The sequence below is a fragment of the Nelumbo nucifera genome, chromosome 2 (genome assembly GCF_055504915.1).
Source record: "Nelumbo nucifera cultivar China Antique chromosome 2, China Antique-T2T, whole genome shotgun sequence".
Lineage (NCBI taxonomy): Eukaryota > Viridiplantae > Streptophyta > Magnoliopsida > Proteales > Nelumbonaceae > Nelumbo > Nelumbo nucifera.
Window position 1 is genome coordinate 14,688,869 of NC_142650.1, and position 20,135 is coordinate 14,709,003.

The 20,135-nt window shown below is 39.9% G+C and overlaps 1 protein-coding gene across 2 annotated transcripts; it reads right to left on the reverse strand.

The window, feature by feature from the left end:
• Nucleotides 1–3,255: 3,255 nt before the first annotated feature.
• LOC104597122 (transcription initiation factor IIA large subunit-like) lies at nucleotides 3,256–19,661 on the reverse strand. 2 transcript variants are annotated; one of them, XM_088898509.1, is made up of 12 exons: nucleotides 19,327–19,418; nucleotides 19,153–19,202; nucleotides 18,873–19,043; nucleotides 18,650–18,796; nucleotides 18,131–18,185; nucleotides 18,000–18,058; nucleotides 17,721–17,843; nucleotides 6,751–6,897; nucleotides 4,625–4,688; nucleotides 4,336–4,505; nucleotides 3,734–3,817; nucleotides 3,256–3,651 (listed from the first exon to the last, which is right to left on the reverse strand). In XM_088898509.1, exons 3-12 carry the CDS (start codon nucleotides 19,032–19,034, stop codon nucleotides 3,628–3,630), a joined length of 1,035 nt encoding a protein of 344 aa, XP_088754635.1. In that variant the 5' UTR covers nucleotides 19,035–19,043; nucleotides 19,153–19,202; nucleotides 19,327–19,418; the 3' UTR covers nucleotides 3,256–3,627. The 2 variants fall into 2 exon arrangements, with proteins under 2 accessions (XP_088754635.1, XP_010256835.1); XM_010258533.3 differs by lacking the exon at nucleotides 19,153–19,202 and having other exon boundaries at nucleotides 19,327–19,661.
• Nucleotides 19,662–20,135: the final 474 nt, after the last annotated feature.

The window sequence follows — 20,135 nt, forward strand, 5'->3', positions numbered from 1 at the left end:
AGGCCTCATAAGATTTTTGTTTTTGGTAAAGAAAATTTCTAGACATTTGTCTGGAATGGAAAACCATTCAGAGTATCAATATACTGATGGTAAATATTTAGAATAAATTACAGACTGCCACCCTGTTCTTAAGGCTGATGACACTTATCCCCCAAAATTGCTTGGTCACAACATGGTTTTGAAAATCGGAATGGACAGAATGGTTAGACCGGTTGATCCGGGAATTGATCAGGCAACCGATTCTGTTTCACCTTAACCTGTTGACTCATGCAGTCAAATCGTCAATCTAAATAACAGTTTTTGGCCGTTTTTTTAATTTAATTATTATTATTATTATTATTTTTTAAATTAGAACAGGTCATCTGTTTGAACCAGATGATTAGACCGTTTGATCCGAGAGCTGGTCCCTAAAAAGGTTTTGTGTCCAGTCCGGTTTTTTAAACCTTGGGCGACAAAGCACCCCACCCCCATGAACTTTTTTGGATTTCAGCGTTCTGTTAACAGAGTTGATGATAAAGGTAAAATTACTAAATTGTTCATTTAAGTTCTATGGACTGAAAGAAAAGCCATCAAAACAATGAAGAGGATCATTTTTAAAATATAATCTCTTTTGAATTTGGTTACAGTGCTTTCAAACCCTTGGCAAAGAGATATTGTGCATTTGTGATTAAGCATATCCATTTTCGGATTTCCATCATTCTTATAGCTTTTGCTCTTGGCCCATCAAATAGGGTGGTTGTGAAAAATTGAAAACCCAGAATTCAAACTGAAACTGAGAATAGCTAGGCTGTCTTTTGTTGCAAAACAAAATTTAAGGGGCTAAGTATCACCACCGCCTAAGTACAAGGTGGTAGCATTTTTAAGCTGGAACTGTTCTAAGTAGAGGGAAAACCTATAATGTAAACAAAACATGATACTAAAAGGTCTTTGACCAATCAAAATGTCATGTGAATTTTAATAAATACCAATTTATTGGTTACCACCTTTACCATACTGATTGATTGGCTACAAGATTTTTTTATCATGTCTTTTGGGTAATCTAAATGGAAGTATCCATTTGATTCATAGTTGGAATTGAAATCAGAATCAGAATGATTCATTCACATAGGAATGGGAATAAGAATTGAAATCAATAGGAATGGAATTTCATTCCTAAGGGAGGGGCAGGGAATGACCATTCCTTCAATGGGGGAATGCCATTCCAGCAGGAATGGGAATGAAATTCCGATTGCATCCAACTAATTCCAATTCTAGACCCCTATTCCCACAAACCAAACAGAGCCTAAGTAAAAAGAGGACTTCAGAGCTACCACTTGTGAGTTATGATTTGTGAAAGGACCATAACTACAATGTGGATGAACAATTTAATCCACTTAGTTTCTAAAGTCCTCAAAGGGTTATTCACAATTTATATTAGATTTAAATTCTTTTCTTTTCAAAATTTACCCCATTCAAATAAAAAATTATGGAACCAATTCGAAATAAATAAAGATTTGATCAAGTAAAAGTAAAGCTACCAAAATTCCATACCTTTTCTAATTTTAAAAAGTTAATAATCATTATAATAAATAATAAAAAAAAAACAATTTGATTAAAAGGTTTAAATGAAAGCAACCTTGGCATAAAAGCAATTGGGAGTTGGATTTCAAAAAGAAAGCAATCCAAAGTCTATAATAAATATTTATATGTTGATGTTTCTTTTTGAGTTTTTATTATTTTAATTTTGGTTGCAACTGATAACAAAAATTCCAGCTTTGCCACTGACTGTGTCCAAAGATATGGGGCGAACATGTTTAATCCTTCACAACCTGAATTTGCATGTGTAATACTAAGATCTAAGGGTCATCCGAACCAAGATAAGCAGGCGCAATCGTCTTGCTCTCAACTAAAACTTTTTGAATGGTTCAGGATTCATCACTTTCAGCACTTTCATGGAGGGAAATGCTCCTTCCATCGTGGATAACAAAACCACGTCATCCATATTGTATGAGAGCTTGACATGATAACATGGGTTATGTAAGGAAGGAGCGGAGGTGAACACGCCGTAGAGGGTGTCAGCTATGAACAACTAGCGATAAGGGAAAGAGTCATGAAATTCTTGTTTTAACAGTATCTGATTCTGCTAAATCATTCCCCCTACAATCAAGGTAAAAAGGATTTCTTGGTCTTGGTCTTCAATAACGGATGCTTTCTTTTACCAGAAGCAGAATCCCCAGTAAAAATTAGCTAATTAGATGATTTGTAGCCCTCTATTTGTAGATGTCTATATGGACTTATTTTGAGTGACTGCCAGTTGCCACAATAAAAACAAGAAAAAGCATATGAAATTAATTTTAGACACAGTTTGAGTTATCATGTAGGATTGGTTCATGGCTGATCACACTGCGGACCCTGTTTCTCCAATCAGAACGTGAACGTGAAATGTGTCTGCGGACCCTTCTCCCGCCTCCCGGTGCTCGATGGCAAAAGGAAATTTAGCGTAAGATCAGATTCAGATCAGCGTGCCATGTTGCAAGATCTTTGGTGTCCAAGGAAAATGATCACACTAACCAGCCTAACATCATTACAAAGAAATATTTCATGTGGAAAGTGGAAACTCCCTGTAGAGAAGATCAGTGGCAAGTTCACATGTATGCAGGTTGTGTGAATACTGTTGTTTCCCATGCCATCTGTAACTGTAATTAAGCAAGAAAGCTGTGGTATGCGTATGCCAGCACTTTCAATGCTTGCATGGACTGCTACTGCTACCCAAGTAACATTTCTTTTGTAACTTGGATTTTTAATTTGTTCCTTTTTTTTCTGAAAAGTTATGAACGCTTGCATTTTTTTTAGGCTAATTTGTCTTTGCATATAATTGTATCAAATGTTAACAGGCAATTGCAGCCCATGACAGAATCCGAGGAAAGGGTTATCAAGGTGAATGTGGACGGAGGCTTTGGAAGACTAATTTTAGTAGTTTTGGAGCTGTAGTCAGGGATTCTACGAGGACTTGCTTAGCTGCTTGTTTTGGACCTACTTTGTTGTCTTCTGCCGTCCAAGCTGAGGTTTTGGAGCTGGTTTTCAGTTATACTCAGACTTCTTTACTTTCTTAATATATTCTGTTTTACAACAAAAAAAAAAAAAAGTTGAGCAGTTAACAGTGATAGAGGATAGAACCGTAGCAGTCCAAATTGTTTTCATCTGGTTCATTTTAGTTTTTAGGCGTCGTCATCTTATCTTGCATCCCTACTTTCAATTTTCAAGACAACACCCAGCTACAACAGCACAATAAAGTTCAGTAGATGATAAACAATACATGCTGCATCATATCGCAAGACACCAAAACAATTCAGAAACAGAATGTGTGTGCGTGGGGAGTTTGTTATAATTTTACTAGGAAAAAGAAAAACTCCAAATATACAACGCATATGGCAATACACATTTAACGACAGGAATAATAAACCGAAGCATAGTCCTTCCTTAAACTATTGAAAAAGGCTTTTCCTTATGTACAAACATCCAGCCAACCCTCAACTCCTGTAGGCATCAATTTTCCCTTCGGACATCTCCCTTCAGTCAACTGACGACAAGAATGCAAACCTCCAAAATCGCAGCTGCTTGGTGGATTCCTCTTCGTGCCAAAATAACTCAGAAGTCAAATTCTCCAGTTGCCTGCAGCAATTTAGCACCAGATCAAAGTACCCACAAGCAAGAGAACAGTAAACAGGATATAGAATACATCCAGAAAGTGCACCTTGTTGAAGAGGATATCCTTATCCTTTATGTGCATAACGCCATCCTTGAGTGTGCATTTCCACTTGCTTTTTGTCCGTGTCACCTACCAACCCAGATATGTTGTTGTTATATGATCCATTAAACCGCAGTCATCACTTCCAGTAATTTTTACTTCTATATCTATATTAGAAAGGGGAAAGATGGGAGGTGAGGGGTCCTGTCACCATAGATCTCACACGAACCTCCTCTCATTTCTCACATACATGGTTATCTACTTTTGGATTGAATTATTAAATTAAAATACAAGAAATCACAATAAAAACCCTCTTAGGTCTTAATTTTCTCTAATAAGATTCAACATTATTCTCTCTAATAAAATCATTCTTAAAACTACCCCCCCCCCTAATGTTTGTAACATCTCCCTCCCCCATTAAATCCCTTGTTTCCTCTTAAACCTCTCTTGACCCCTTTTGACTCTCTTAATATAAACATGGAACCGAGCCTCAAACCTAACTGATGTCAAAACCCAAATTTGCCAACTTAAACCTAACCAAATTTCTAAGCAACCCTATGCATTGCAAGGGTTTACCTGCTAGTAATAATATAAACTGAAAAGTTTACCTTTTCAAATTGAGCCAGAACCAACTGCTGCATGTTTGGTTCCTCTCCTTGATCCACATCATCCAAATCATCATCATCATCATTTTCATTTAAAGGTGGCTCATCATCATCATCATCACCATCCCCACCTTCATTTTGTGCACCAACAGCCGGCGTACCTACTTGTATATCTAAACATGTGCAACAAAGATAATCATCAATTACTTGCTTCCCAAAAAATTAGTAGTCTCATAGCTAATACGTCAATATGATATGAATTCCAGAGGGACATCCAAAAAAAAATGTTTACCATGGAGAGATGGTGTGTTCACTGTATTGTAGTCTTCACTTGCGACTCCTTGATAAGGGTATAACTTCAAGTCAAAAAGATATTTCAGCAAGGTAAGAAAGGGAATGAACTCACAAAGCAAGTGGCTAATGACCCAAAAATCAAATGCTCAACTACATAAAAGGTGGGGCTAAAATCCAAAGTTGAAGCTGAATATCTTAGTCATCCAACCAATGGCATTATATGCATGATCAAAGGACAACGATCCAAAAGTTGTATAACAAAACCATGCTTATCAACTTTAACTGTCTAAACATCAGGTTATTTCTTTACCTGGTCATTCAAACAACCACCAGTCCTAATTAGCATGGTTAATGGGTCAGGTCAGTCAGGGTCAGCTAGACCTAGCCCCAAACCAATTAGAAAACAACCAGACCCTATAGGGTTTGTAAGTAATAGACCTAGAACTGATGCTAAATTAATCAGGCTTATTGGGTCCGACCCAGTATGACCTGATTAATTGACAGCCCTTTACCTACTAATTATCTTTTCTCTTCTCTAATTATCTTATGACTGCAAATGAGTTGGACCTGATCTGATTTGAATTCAAATCCTATCCGACTATTGCCAGATTTGGATTTCCACTTAATCTAAATGAATTGGATTAAGAAATATGATCCATTATGTTATCAGATTGAATTCAGATATAGGCCAATCTGATCCAATTTGTTTTGTGTATATTACCAAAAAAATCTCACATTCTACAAACCCTAATAACTTATTCAACTATTCATTCTCATCTCAGACATCTCTTTGAGAATGATGGCACTAGCCAAGAGAGACAACCCAACTGTGAGCAGCACTACCCAGATTTGTGAACTCATCTCCCCCACCTTCCTGACTCTCTCACTTTCTCTCAACTACTACAGCACATGTTTTCCTTTTTATTCCATTTCAGATCATAGCCACCAAGGTGACGCCTACGCAATAAGGCGCTCGTGGAGGGTCGCCTCGCTTAATTGCCAAGATATTTTTTACATGGTGCCCTTGGATACTTTTATATTCTTAAGATTATAATAATAAAATAGACACTATCAAACTAAACTATTCAGTTTAAGTTAAAATACTAGTTTCTTTTTATTATTTTTCTCATTTGTTAGGGTTCAACCAGCATGCATACTGCCTCGAACCCTCGAAGACTTCAAAACTTGAACTGATAAGCATGGATCATATTAGTTTGGTTCACATCCATGATGTGAGATTCTGTGGAAGTGCTTTGGAACCTAACCACAAATTCTAGGTTACCTATGCAATTCCTGACCCAACCTGTTCAACAACCCACTTATAAGTAGAGGTGGATGTGGCAGCTTCATTCAGCATATCGGATATGGGTTGACAACCACTGGGTCAAGCTTAAATGGGTGGGCTTGGGTTGGGTAACGGTTCCTATTGGGTCTGGTTGTATAAACAGGAATGAGATAGGTCCACAACCGTCTCCAACCTCCCTCACATATGTTACATATATACATGCATATATATGTACCCTAAAAGAGTTTCCAAAAACATGTCCCATGAAAGGAGCATGCTATGGTGTTATTAGGGCCTAGGGGATAACACAGGGCAAGATAAAATTATGAAAATATGAATAAAAATAATAGGCAATGAAAGATAAGACAATTTGATATCTACACCTCAATCTGAACAAGTGACTGGTTAACATTTCACAACCCAAATCTAACCAAAACCTGATACAATTCACACCAAACCTGTCCTAATAGGGGCAGAGTACTTTACCTGATTAACCTGCCCCTAATTGACAACTCTAGAGAAACGTGAGGGTGGAGGCTGGATTCAATCCCAGGTCAGCAAGAACTTAATGTACATACTTCACCAGCTATCCACCTTGTATTGACATTATCCCCAAATAAAATTGACTATGCAATATTACAACCTTTTATTTAAAAACTGTCCACAAAAAGGGACATTTTAGAGTTGTGGCTGGAACAACAGGTAAGGTCACCATGATGCATACATGTAACATTTGTTGCTTGAGAATGCACTGGTTTGTAGTTCTGCAGGTAAGAAAGCATGAATACATCCATCCATATGCAGATACAAGTATAGAGAGGTGGAAAAGCATAGTTTACCCCTGGTGTGGTTACAATGTCCTCATATCCATCTGGAGTTGGCCCATCATATTGTGGAATCTTTGAAGCTGTCATAATTTGACTTAATAGCAAACCATTTGCCATCACTTTGCCAAATCTATTTGGTGAATTTCTCACCTGACCTGCCTGAAACCCAATGGTGTACCCATAAGATTATGTAGAAGTTTTATCAAACAAAAAAATTCAGCAATAGACAGACACAACTTTCAACATGCAAGCAGAGTAGATTTCAAGAATATCCACTGCACATTAAATGATAAAACAAGTTGCATAGCAGAACTATTTTATGAATTTATGCTTATGATACCAAACATCAACATAATATAGCCTAAATCTAATGGAGTTCCACCAAGGAACCATAGTTGTAATAATGAAGCACAAAATTAAAAACAAAATGGAGCAAACAATCATGTTAATATATGTTATCTGAAGGTTAAAAGTAGATCAAACTTGACCAAGTTTGGAATTCATTTTAAGGTGATGTCCATCTCCCATATGGCCATACATGAAGGTAGAAATATTGGGCCGGATGGGCCATAGTTCCTTTATGTTCTTTTGGTTATTAGTTTTTGAGTTAATAGGCCTCTAATCTTGTGGGCCTGTTAGCCTTTTTCTCCTTGAGTTTATAAGCAGACGCCCTATAGAGGGTAATCTTGTAAATTAACTCGTTAGTTTCAAATTATGTTAATAAAAGTAATTAGGGGCTGGAGAGAATAGTAAGATTTACTCCTCTCCTTCTCCCTCTTCTTCTCTCTTCCTCTTAACACCGATTCTCTCTTTCTTTTGCTGCTTTTCTTTGATTAAACAAAGGATAAATTGCTGGATGTTTTTTCACCTGATTCAATGGTGGAACTTACTAGCATGCCTTCTCTTTGGGCAAGAGTGTGGAAACCTGTTCAATGCTTTGCCACCATTATCCCAACTTCTCTACATTTACTAACAAGAGAACATAGATCCCCACCTAGGGACAATTGTTTGGTGCATTGATGTAATCTTGGGCTGACAAGCATGAGAACATGGCTTTAAGTCTGAGAGCGGCTATATGTGCAAAATTTGTCAAAAGTTAGGTCTATATCCAGTCTATTCCTCCATAGTTGGGAGTATTGGGACAGGCATTAGGTAATTGCCCTTCAGAACATGGATCCCCACCTCAACTTCTTGTTTTAGTTCAATTAGTCAAGTCCTATTAATCCCCGTTAGAGATGCAGTTGGTATTTTTATTGTCTCTTTTCTAGCATATGTACAACTTTTGTATCTTAGTGACCATCGATATGTCAAGGCGCCATTGTTTGGTGTAATGGTAACATCTACGCTGACAAGGCTGAGAAGCCAGGTTTGAGTCTAAAAGTGGCCACTTTGTGCTAACAAAAAAAAAAACAAAGGATAGGTCCATATCCAGTCTACCCCTCCCAAAACCCCAGATAGTTGGGACTAATATCGGGTAATGGCTTTTTTATCACTATTGATACATCACCATTACTCATGCAATCCTGGCATTCTGCAAGTTCTCTTGGCATCTCAACAGTAAAACTGACTTCGTGATGCAGCTAGCTTGCCCAGTGCTTGCCAGATATTGTTTTTTAAGAGATGTAGGCTAAATACCATTTTGCTTTATGTCCTTGGGGTGGTTAGATGGTCAAACATGTTAGTCAAGGAGGGCCTACTTTATGTGGTGATACAAGTTGACCAAGACTTGTGTTTATTGTATATACTTTTTTTGAATGAGTAATGAAAAACCTCAATTAAGGATGTAAAAAAATGGAAAAATTAGCCATTTTATGGTCTATAGTCCCCTATATCCAAAATAAAGAACCAAATAATAAATACAAAACCTCTCCTCGAAGTGAGGGCACAGACTGACACATCTTTTTTTCACAATAGAAATTTGGAGATGAAATTGATAAAATTATAAAGAGAAAGTAGAGAAAAAAAAGAGGAAAAAAGTCAAAGAATAGGGAGCATCTCTAATATATTATATTCCTTTCTTTTATTACGTAAGACATGAATATACAATAGTACCAATACAACTCTCACTCACACGCATACACACTATGATCTCCATATGCCTATACGTGTGTTACCATTTTTAAAATATGTAAAATGGTATGCTTTAACAAATTATATTACAAAAAATCTGCACACATTTGAACTTTTACTAAATTTCGCAAGACATTAGTCTTGAGTAATGACATTTAGTTTCAAAAACTAGATATAAATGCATGATGTTAACATATTACATGGGATAACTGTACCCATAGTCATCTTCAAGATTTTAGGAAATGGACAGTTGTATCCCCATTTCCCTAATCTGTGTTTGTGTTCTTTGTTCGTTTCCGTATCTAGATATCACACATTTTCAGTTAATACATTGACAAATTGATGTGTTCACAAACACAATAAACAGATCTTCTTTGAGACAAGATTCTCTTGAATGAAATGTTGCACTTCCATGCCTTCAATTCAGTCATCTTGTTTAGGAATAAGAAGGATACTAATGAAAGCTTTGTTTTTTTTTTTTATCAATAATGAAAGCTTTATTATCACAATTCTTCTTATACATAAATAAGTGTATGAATCCTTCTACAGAACACCCAGATTTCCAAAGCCTTCAACCTAGGGTGGTTTTATATTATAAGATATATAATATATGCATAAATATATGTTATATTTTATAAAATATGAAATATTACATATAATATATATTATGTGCAAAGTTCTAAAATGTGGAGGCATGACATGAAGTTTTCCACTACTTGAAGTCATGAGGTGTAGTTCGTGCAAGAGGCATAAGCCTCCTGAGCACAAGGAGATGTATGCCTCCTCTATGGTAGCAGTAGCATTGCTCAGAGGCATCCATGCCTCCAGGCCTGGTGTTGGGACACAAACTAAAGAAATACAAGTGTACAAGAAAAGGCCACGACAGCCTTTAAAGATTGTAACTAACAGCCAACCACTAGATCAAAGATTGTAACAAACTAGACAAGTGGACTGACAAGTGGAGAAGCTGGTACAACAGAACTGTAACAGCTGTATAACAGCAGTGTATAAATAACAACAGGCTATAATCGAATGGGATTATTGAATTGGGAATACAACCTCTCTCTCTCTCATTCTGGAGGCAGGCTCCCTCGAAGAGTCCCTGAATTGGTATCAGAGCCAATTCAGAGCCAAGATGCCAAGCACAAGATCATCAGCAATGGAGAACAGAGTCGATTACATGGAAGGAGAAATGCAAAGAATATCAGCCAATGTCAAAGAAATCAAAGAAAGCTTTGCATCCTTGCTGGAAAGACTGGCACAGGCACCCTGCGCAAAATCAGGAAGAACACAGTGACACCAGTCATTGAAGTGGATCAAGAACTGCAAGAATCGAGTTTCCCATCTTCACAGGAGGAGATCCCACTTCCTGGCTTCTGCGAACAGAAAGATACTTCGATTACCACGACACACAAGGCCCTGATCGTGTTCCACTAGCCTCTGCACACCTGGAAGGAGAGGCGATCGTCTAGTACCAATGGTACCGGTGACGACACCCAAGGGCCACATGGGCCGACTTCACCGACGCCTTAACCATGCGATTTGGGGTCTCAGCCTTTGAGAATTATGACGAAAGCCTCGCCAAGCTACGACAGACCAGCTCCGTCCAAGATTATCAGATGACGTTTGAAAGATTGGCAGTGCGCGTGCAAGGCTGGCCAGAAAACGCGCTTGTTGGCAGTTTTGTTGGAGAACTTAAGGAGGAATTGCGACTGGAGGTAAAAGCCATGCAGCCCACCACCGTTCTTGAAGAAGCAGCAATAGCCCGATTACATGAAGACAAAATAAACCGGGCAAGAAGGATCAGCCGACCCTTGGGAGCTGCGATCAGACCTGGTGTAACCAACCAAGAACCTGGAATCTTGGGTAAACCAGAGCCCAGATCAAGAGTAGGAATCACAGGCAAGGATGCCAGCTCTGGTTCAGGCCCCGGCTCATCCAAGAGGTTAACCTGGGCTGAGATGCAAGGCCAAAGGGCCTTTGCTACGCATGTGGAGACAAGTTCGGGTCGGGCCATCGCTGTAAGGTCCCGCAAGTTTTCTTCCTGCAACCTGAAACTGAATATGTCGAGCAATCAGCCGACATTGAGGAGCCAAGGGATGACCAAGAATGGGTACCAGGGACAAAGGAATACCCGGAAGTATCCCTGCAAGCCTTGACCAGTCTTGCTTCTTCTCAAACGATGCGAGTAACCGGACTGATACAGGGGCGCCATGTATCGGTTCTGATAGACAGTGGCAGCACCCTCAATTTCATCACCCAAACCTTGGTCAGGCAACTAGGTGTTCCAGTCCAACCATGTGCAGCCTTTCGGGTGCACGTAGCTAATGGGAGCAACCTGGTATGTGACAGTACGTGCACAGAATTAAAGATAAGGATACAAGGACATGAGTTCGAGGTGGATCTACACCCCCTGGAAATCAGTGGAGCAGATGTCGTTCTCGGAGTCCAATGGTTAAGGCAACTAGGGCCAGTGATATGTGATTGGGCCTGCATCACCATGGATTTCCAAATGGGCAGCTCACAGGTAAATATTCAAGGGCAACGATCTAAGGGCCCAGGACCTATCAGCCTCGCCTCCCTAAGGAGGCAAGCAGCAGACCCAGCCCACATCGTTTTAATGCAGATAGACTCCCACAAAAATGGCCCCATTCTAGCCCAAGAAAGCAGATCCGAAGAGGGCCGCACACAACTACAGCAGCTCCTTCAGAAGTTCTCAGTGATCTTCCAAGAACCTAAGGAACTACCACCAAGGCGTGCCCATGACCATCACATCCCCTTGCTGCCCGGGGCTGCACCTACAAATGTAAGGCCCTATCGTTACCCCTATTTTCAGAAACTGGAAATTGAGAGGCAAGTGCAAGAGATGCTTGATAGAAAAATCATACAACCCAGCCAAAGCCCATTTTCCTCGCCAGTATTACTTGTGAAAAAGAAGGATGGGACGTGGCGGTTTTGCATAGACTATAGGGCCCTGAACAGTATCACTGTGAAGGATCGGTTTCCGATACCAGTAATCGATGAACTACTGGATGAACTTGGCAGGGCCACCATATTCTCTAAACTAGACTTGAGATCGGGATATCATCAAATTCGGGTCCATGAAGGAGACATCCACAAGACTGCCTTTCGTACACACGAAGGGCATTATGAATTCCTGGTTATGCCGTTTGGGCTGACCAATGTGCCAGCTACATTCCAGGCCCTTATGAATGACATATTTCGACCCCATTTGCGCAAATTTATACTTGTGTTTTTTGATGACATACTTGTATATAGCGCTACATGGGACGAACACCTAATACATCTACAAATCACCTTGGAATTGTTAAGGACTCATAAGCTCCTTGCAAAGGAATCAAAGTGCGCATTTGGACAAACACAAGTACATTACTTGGGGCACGTGGTCGAGAACGGCAGAGTAGCAGCAGACCCGGAAAAGATTTCAAGCATGACAAATTGGCCCCGACCTCAAAATGTTAAGGAGTTACGAGGCTTCTTGGGATTAACAGGATACTACCGGCGATTCATTAGAGGGTATGGACTGATTGCTGCCCCCTTGACCAAATTGCTTAAGAAAGATGGGTTCTGCTGGAGGCCCAACAGGCCTTTGAGACACTCAAGACAATTGTCTCCTCCCCGCCAACGCTCGCACTTCCCGACTTCTCAAAGGACTTCATCATTGAATGTGATGCATCAAGCCAAGGAGTGGGTGCAGTCCTCATGCAAGAAGAAAGACCATTAGCATTTTTCAGCAAGGCAAGGACCGCACAAAAATGGGCCAAATCAGTATATGAACGCGAATTGATAGCAATTGTTCTTGCAGTTCAGAGATGGCATCCCTACCTCCTGGGAAGGAGATTCATCATACGAACTGACCACCAGAGCCTGAAATTTCTGTTGGAACAGTCCGTACTCTCCCCGGAACAGCAGCGATGGATAGCCAAATTACTTGGCTATGATTATGTCATTAAATACAAGGCCGGGCATGCTAACAAGGTGGCAGATGCATTGTCACGCCAGCCACAACTGTTCCCATTACTTCTCACGGGCCCTACATATTCCATCATGGGACAGCTAAGGGAGGAAGCTGGAAGGCACCCACATCTGTGCAAGCTGCGCGCAGAGATCCAAGAAGATCCTACTAGCCACCCAGGGTACACAGTGGAAAACAACTTGCTACTATATAAACGCCGAATGGTGATACCACAGGATTCAGCCCATATTCAGCAGCTCCTGGAATTGTTCCACTCATCCCCAGCAGGAGGGCACTCAGGGATCTTACGCACTTACAAGAGACTAGCCACCCAATTCCATTGGAAAGGCATGAGAAATTAGGTCCAAAAATTCATAGCCGAATGCGTCATTTGCCAGAAAAATAAGGCGGATACCCAGTCTCCAGCGGGACTTCTACAACCACTCCCAATCCCGACACAAGTATGGGCAGATATATCCATGGACTTTATAACGGAACTTCCCCTTTCCTATGGCAAGTCCGCCATTCTCGTAGCAATTGATAGATTCACCAAATACGGCCATTTTCTCCCTCTGCCCCACCCCTTCACAGCCTCCATGGTTGCTGAAATTTTTACGAAGGAGGTGGCACGACTACATGGTACCCCCAACTCTATTGTCTCCGACCGCAACCCTATCTTTATGAGTCAATTTTGGGCAGAACTTTTTCGACTACAAGGAGTGCAACTCTTAAAATCTACCAGCTACCACCCTCAAACAGATGGACAGACTGAAGTGGTCAATCGGAGTTTGGAAACCTACCTAAGGTGCTATGCAGGGGAAAGGCCCCGCCAGTGGCTCAAGTGGCTTCATTGGGCAGAATGGTGGTAAAATACCACATATCACAGTGCAACCGGAATGACCCCCTTCCGGGCTCTATATGGTCGGGGCCCACCTCCCCTACTTCCCTATGAGAAGGGGTCTACGGCAGTAGCTGCAGTAGAAGACCAACTCCTCCAACGAGATAGGGTGTTACAAGATCTCAAATCCCACCTCCAGCGAGCCCAACAATGGATGGCGGACTCCTACAACAAAAGACATAGGCCTGCCCAGTACCAAGTCGGGGAGCAAGTCTTCCTTAAATTACAACCATACAAGCAAGTTTCAGTAGCAGGCCACCAATGGAACAAACTGAGCCCGAGGTACTTTGGCCCATTTCAGATTGTGGAGCGCATCGGATCAGTGGCATACAGGCTGGACCTCCCAGCAACATCAAAATTACACCCTGTATTCCATGTATCCCTATTAAAGAAACGGCCAAAAACAGGAGCAATAACAACAACCACCTTCCCATCATTCTCGGAAGAGGGCCAAGTTCAAACTGAGCCCACTCAGATAACAAATTCCAGGTGGATACGCAAAGGGAATCACATCGAACCAAAAGCCTTGGTGGTATGGTCAAGCCTCCCAATTGAGGATGCAACTTGGGAACCTTACTTGGAGTTATAGAACAGATTCCCACATCTTGACCTTGAGGGCAAGGTCGAATTTAAGGGGGGAGGGACTGTTGGGACACAAACTAAAGAAATACAAGTGTACAAGAAAAGGCCACGACAGCCTTTAAAGATTGTAACTAACAACCAACCACTAGATCAAAGATTGTAACAAACTAGACAAGTGGACTGACAAGTGGAGAGGCTGGTACAACAGAACTATAACAGCTATATAACAGCAGTGTATAAATAACAACAGGCTATAATCAAATGGGATTATTGAATTGGGAATACAACCTCTCTCTCTCTCTCTCTCTCTCTCTCTCATTCTAGAGGCAGGCTCCCTCGAAGAGTCCCTGAGTTAGGCAGTTCCTAACACCTGGCTGCATATTTTCAGGCCTAATGGAAGCCTAGGCCTGGACACAAAACCTAGGCCCAAGCCTGGAAAATTGTGGGTTAAGCAAGGCTGGGCTAGAAATAATCACCCCTACTACAACTAGAGAAATTAGCATGTCACATTAGCCATTTCTCTATATTTAGTTCAGCATTCATCCTAACAACCTCCTTTTGGACGGGGTGGGTAAAGAAACAAAGGACATGGGTTGAAGTGGTAAAAAAGGATATGGCGCTAAACAGAATGTAATGGCAAAACAGGATTCATGTATCCGGCCCCATATAGTAGGGATGAGGCATCCTAACAATCACTGACTGTTTTTTGTTTCTCCATTCTAATCTGTCAAAGAAGATCTAGTAAGATAAATAGAGGAGAAGAAGAGAAGAGAACCAGAGAAAGTTAGAGATTTGAGAAGAATCTGTTTGGGTAAGTGGTAACGCCCACAACAACCTATTATATAAAAGAGAATATAAAAAAGGTAAAATGACAAGAATACCCCTGCACCAAAATACATAGAATAAAATACACTTCATAACACTCCCCCTCAAGTTGGGCTGTATACATCATGCATACCGGTATACCCAACTTGTTACATAACTCTTCATGGCACATGGTAGACACACTCTTTGTAAAAGCATCAGCCACTTGCTCTTTTAAGCCAACGAAAGGTACACATATTTCACCCCTTTCAACCCTTTAACAAAAAAAGTGTTTGCCAACTTCAATATGTTTAGTCCTCTCATGGAGAACCAGGTTATGAGCGATACTGATGGCAACCTTGTTGTCATGGTACAAAACTACAAATACATAAGTTCAAAATTCCAAAATCCCAACTTTGTAAGAAGGTTCTTAAAATTTTAGCTACTCCTTGAGACATGGCAATATACTCTACTGCTGCACTTGACTTTGCTACCACAATTTGCTTATTACTCTTCCAAGTAACCAAGCTGCCCCCTACAAAGGTACAACAACTGGTGGTGGACTTCCCATTATCAATAGTCTACCCAATCAGCATCAATAAAACCCTCCACCGGAGCATGGCTTTGTTTGGTGAAGAGAAGGCCCCTACCAGGATGTCTCTTCAAGTAGGAAAGAACTCATTTTGCAGCCTTGAGATGAGACGACTTTGGCGAGTGCATAAGCATATGCTGGCTCTCAAGACACCAATTGCAAATGTGGCTGAGTTATATAAATGTATAGAAGCTTCCCAATAGTTCTCTGATATTGCTGAACGCCTAATAATGTCTCCCTCTCATAGTTTCAAAGTTTAAAATTTAAGTCGATAGGAGTGTTTGCTAGTTTCAAGGTTCAAAGTATCAATACACCTCTGTATATCGCCAGAGGTGTATCGGTACTAAAAACCATGGACTTTCAAAAATTGGTTTTTATATAGTTTTTTATGTATTTTTTATTAAAAAAGAAAGGATTCCCAAAACACCTATAAAATAGGTGTTTCGGAACCCAAAAGATACGATACGATATGCCCGATACGGGGCGTATTGTATCAAAATTTTGATCCTTGGCTAGTTTACATCCCATCTTTTTAGTATCCTTGAGTAAGTCAAGTATGCACTTTCTCTAACAAGTTAGGGAACTGTTCAACCTAAAAGCTTAAGCTGTTAGGTGAGATCCTTGAATAGGTTTTTACTCTCTCTAACACACTCCTTCACATGAAAGCCCACCGAGCTTGAAGCGTGGACAAGCACAGGCCCACCCATACCTTGTACTGAAATTTAATTAATTATAATAGAGGCAATGGGGATCAAACACTAGACCACTTCGTCAAACAACTCTAATACCATGAAACCTATCAGAGAAGATCTAGTAAGAGAAACGGAGGAAAAGAAGAAAGAAGAGAACCAGAGAAAGAGAGATGAAGAAGAATTTGTCTTGGGTAAATGGCAATGCCCACAAAACCCTATTATATTAAAGAGAATATAAAAATAGGTAAAAGGACAAGAATACCCCTACATCAAAATATATAGAGTAAAATACACCTTACAACATCTATGTTATAAGGTGCCAACAAATGTGCAACACCCTAATAGGCCATTCTTATAACAATATCATAATTGAGGTTCAACTATTATTAGGCCATTCTTACAAAATAACATAACCTTTCTAAAAATTAAATCAGTAATGATCATTCAATTTGGTAAAAATTTAATGTTAAGTTCAAGAAATTTCCATGACCTTCTCTTTTTATTTTTGTAATGTTTTTTACTTGTTTATTATTAAAATAAATAACTCAATTTTTTAAGTATCAATAGTTTAACAAAAAAAAGAATGTAGCACAGAATAACCTAACTACACAATAAAGGAAGGGGTCTACATAAGGTTATTTTCCTCAAATGTTAAATGCGTATTACATATATCCATCTAACACCCCTTGCAAATTGCATGGAGGTATTAAAACAAAGATTCAACTTCATTGGTGCACAAGTTTTCTAATATATCCAGTGTCATCTAGGAAATGGAGAAAAACACTCAAGAGTTTCATAGATATATAAAATAATCACCAAGGGAATAGAGACATTAAACTTTACCTAATTAGCCATGCAATAATTTTCTCAAGAATTAACAAACATTCCAGGAAAAGAGTAAACACAACAGGGGAATGAAAAGGCCATGTGCTTTGTTCTCTCCAAAAAAGCAATGGCCTAAGGGGTCTCAAAACACCCTAGGATTTTACGGGTAAAAGAAACCTTAAGATTATAATGTGATTTCTTTATCATTCATTTAGCAGCTTGTTTCCACAACCTTCTAAAATCATTCTTATCAAGTCATTGAAGTGCATCATAAAATGCAATAACTTATAGCTTCTTCAAATTATATTATTAAATTTCCACCTCTTAACTACCATCACTTTCACGCAGACAGGGGTAAGCATGCCAATCAATCAAACAATGATAGGTATTTCCTATTAGAAAAGGCAAGCTCAGCCCACAATGCTTAATGTAAATAATAGACCAGTACTGTGATTTGCAAGTAATAAGATAGTCAGAAAAGATACTAGCAATCAGTTAAAACCATAGCAGCAAACTAATTTAATCTATGGGATGAAACAGTACTTCTGCTTGAGAACCCTCCATCTTCACATCTCCAGCTCCATCTTGTTGTGGTATGTATGGACCAGTGTGAAAATGTGGAGCAAAATCCTCGCGTTTCCGCTTTCCTGAAGATATAAAGAAGTCCTGGATTTGACCCCAAAGTCAGGACTAGTAATTAAGTTTAGTGGTATCACTTCATCAGTTTCAGATATATGCTACTAGTTCATCAACCAGGGAAAACTAGGGAAGGTTCACAATAGAAGGAACGCGAACATGTTCCACAAAGAAGAACAGGGATACCTGTGTCATTGGCTGGTGTGAATTTCCTCTTTCCACTTCATCCCGCCCTTCAACATAAGCTGCAATATAGAAACAATATTAATTAATAGAGTCGATGAAGGTAGTGAGCAAAGGGGCACTATTATACTTACCAACATTAACATCCACGCCAAGAGTTCTTTGATTCATCCAGGGAGAAGGTGGTTGCTGCATCAACAAGAGTAAAGAGATGTTATTTATTTTACAATGAAATGAACCAGAAGCCATCATACGTATAACAGAGCCAATCTACAATAAGGATAATTAGATGCATAATAAGCCATAATTGAAAAGTTCAAGAAATGGGTTCTATTTAGCCGACTCTTTAGTTCATCTTCGTTCCCATTTTCTTGGGTCATCTGCAAGCCATCATTGGGCTAAAATAGAACCCTAGCCGATGACCCAGTAGCTAAGATGGTCATTCAGCAATCAACATCCCTCCCAATATGGAGGTGTGGGATCAAACCTACATAACTGCAAGCTCTCCATGGTAAGGTCAGCGGACCTCCCGTGCACCCTGCTCTGTCCCCACCCCTTAATCCCCTTTGGAATGTATAATATGTAATGCCGAAAAAAAAAGAGCTAAGTAGGACCCTACAAGCTGAAAAAGGAAACATTATAATGAGACTTACCATGTAAGGACTAGGTCTTCCAACTTTGACGTCAGTGGCACTGCCAGTATCATGTGGAGTAGGATAGTCATTTGGTCCAGGAAGGTTATACACAGTGTTATCTACAGTTCCAGGTAAAGGAGTTTGAATGGGAGTCTGTAAAGGAGTCTGCATTGGAAAACCCAACAAAATTGTTAAACCACGAAATTTCTTCAAAATCGGCATATATAGGAGAGAAACTCACAGGTGGAAAGAGCATATCGGCTGTAGGAGTTTCGTACTCCTCAGTCCCTTCGTAGGGCATATTAAGATCATGAACTGGAGTTATGGCACCACCGGTAGCCGCCTTAGGTAGAGATGACCTCTCTATAGGACCACATATAGCACCAAATTGCATCATTTTCATTTCCCAGAGCTGGAATAAAAAAACCAAAAAAGTTTAGAAAAACTCGTGATAAAAAAGATTCTAAAAAAACTGGAAAGAAGGAATTATAACATAAAAAAAAAGTCCGATAAATTCATACAGTCCGGAAGAAAACAATCAAAACCCTCGAGATAGTAGGACCATAAAAGCCTATAATTCAAGGAATTCAAGTAAGATATCTAAATTTTCAGAGGAGGAAAAGAAACTGAAACTAATGGCTTCAAGGAAAACCCTTATTAGATAACATAACAAAACAAAGAATTTTAGGAATTACCGCTTGAAGCTCATTGAGAACACCCTCACCAGGGCCTCCATTGATAAAATCGTTCCGAACCTTGTCGATGACGTCTTCTATGACCTGGATGTAAACTTGGCTCGTCGTGGAAGACATATTTGCTAATTAAATAAATAATAAAAAATAGCTCTCCTGAAAGTGGACTTTTCAGCGAGAAAGACGATAAAAAATCATCGGAAGAAAGAATCGGATAAGCAATTCAAAAAAGATTGGGACGAAAGAGGCGTAGAGAGTGATAATTGCAGGTCTGCGACTAGGGTTCGGTTCTCAAGTGGCACTCGAAAGAAGCAGAAGAAGAAGAGGAGGCGCGGACGAGAGACGAAGAATAAAGAGGGGAATATAAATAGGTTTGCATCCGTTTGTAGGAGTTAAGGGGCACGTGTCAGGAATCTACACACACTCGACTCTCTCAAAGGACAGCCCCTCGGCCCAGCTAGACTGTTAGAGAGAACGCTAGACAAGTAGAAGTAGTAGTGTTATGATGTTATCCCGACCGCATCGTTACATTTCGTTGGCGTTGACCATTGAAGTCCTTTACTCATCAGAGCCGTTAAATTGGTTTATGAACATAGATGACAGATGGAATAATCAGTCTAGACCCAACAAATATCTAAAATCAATGACTTCAACCTTTGCTTGCTTTTTTCAGAAGCTTTGCAGTATGATGGAATCGAGACCCTCTGTCTCTGGACTCTGGTTTCAGCCTTTCACGCTTCCGGATTAAAATATTTTAGAATTACGAATATACCCTCGCGATGGCATTTTATTACTCCATCGTTGATCGTTCT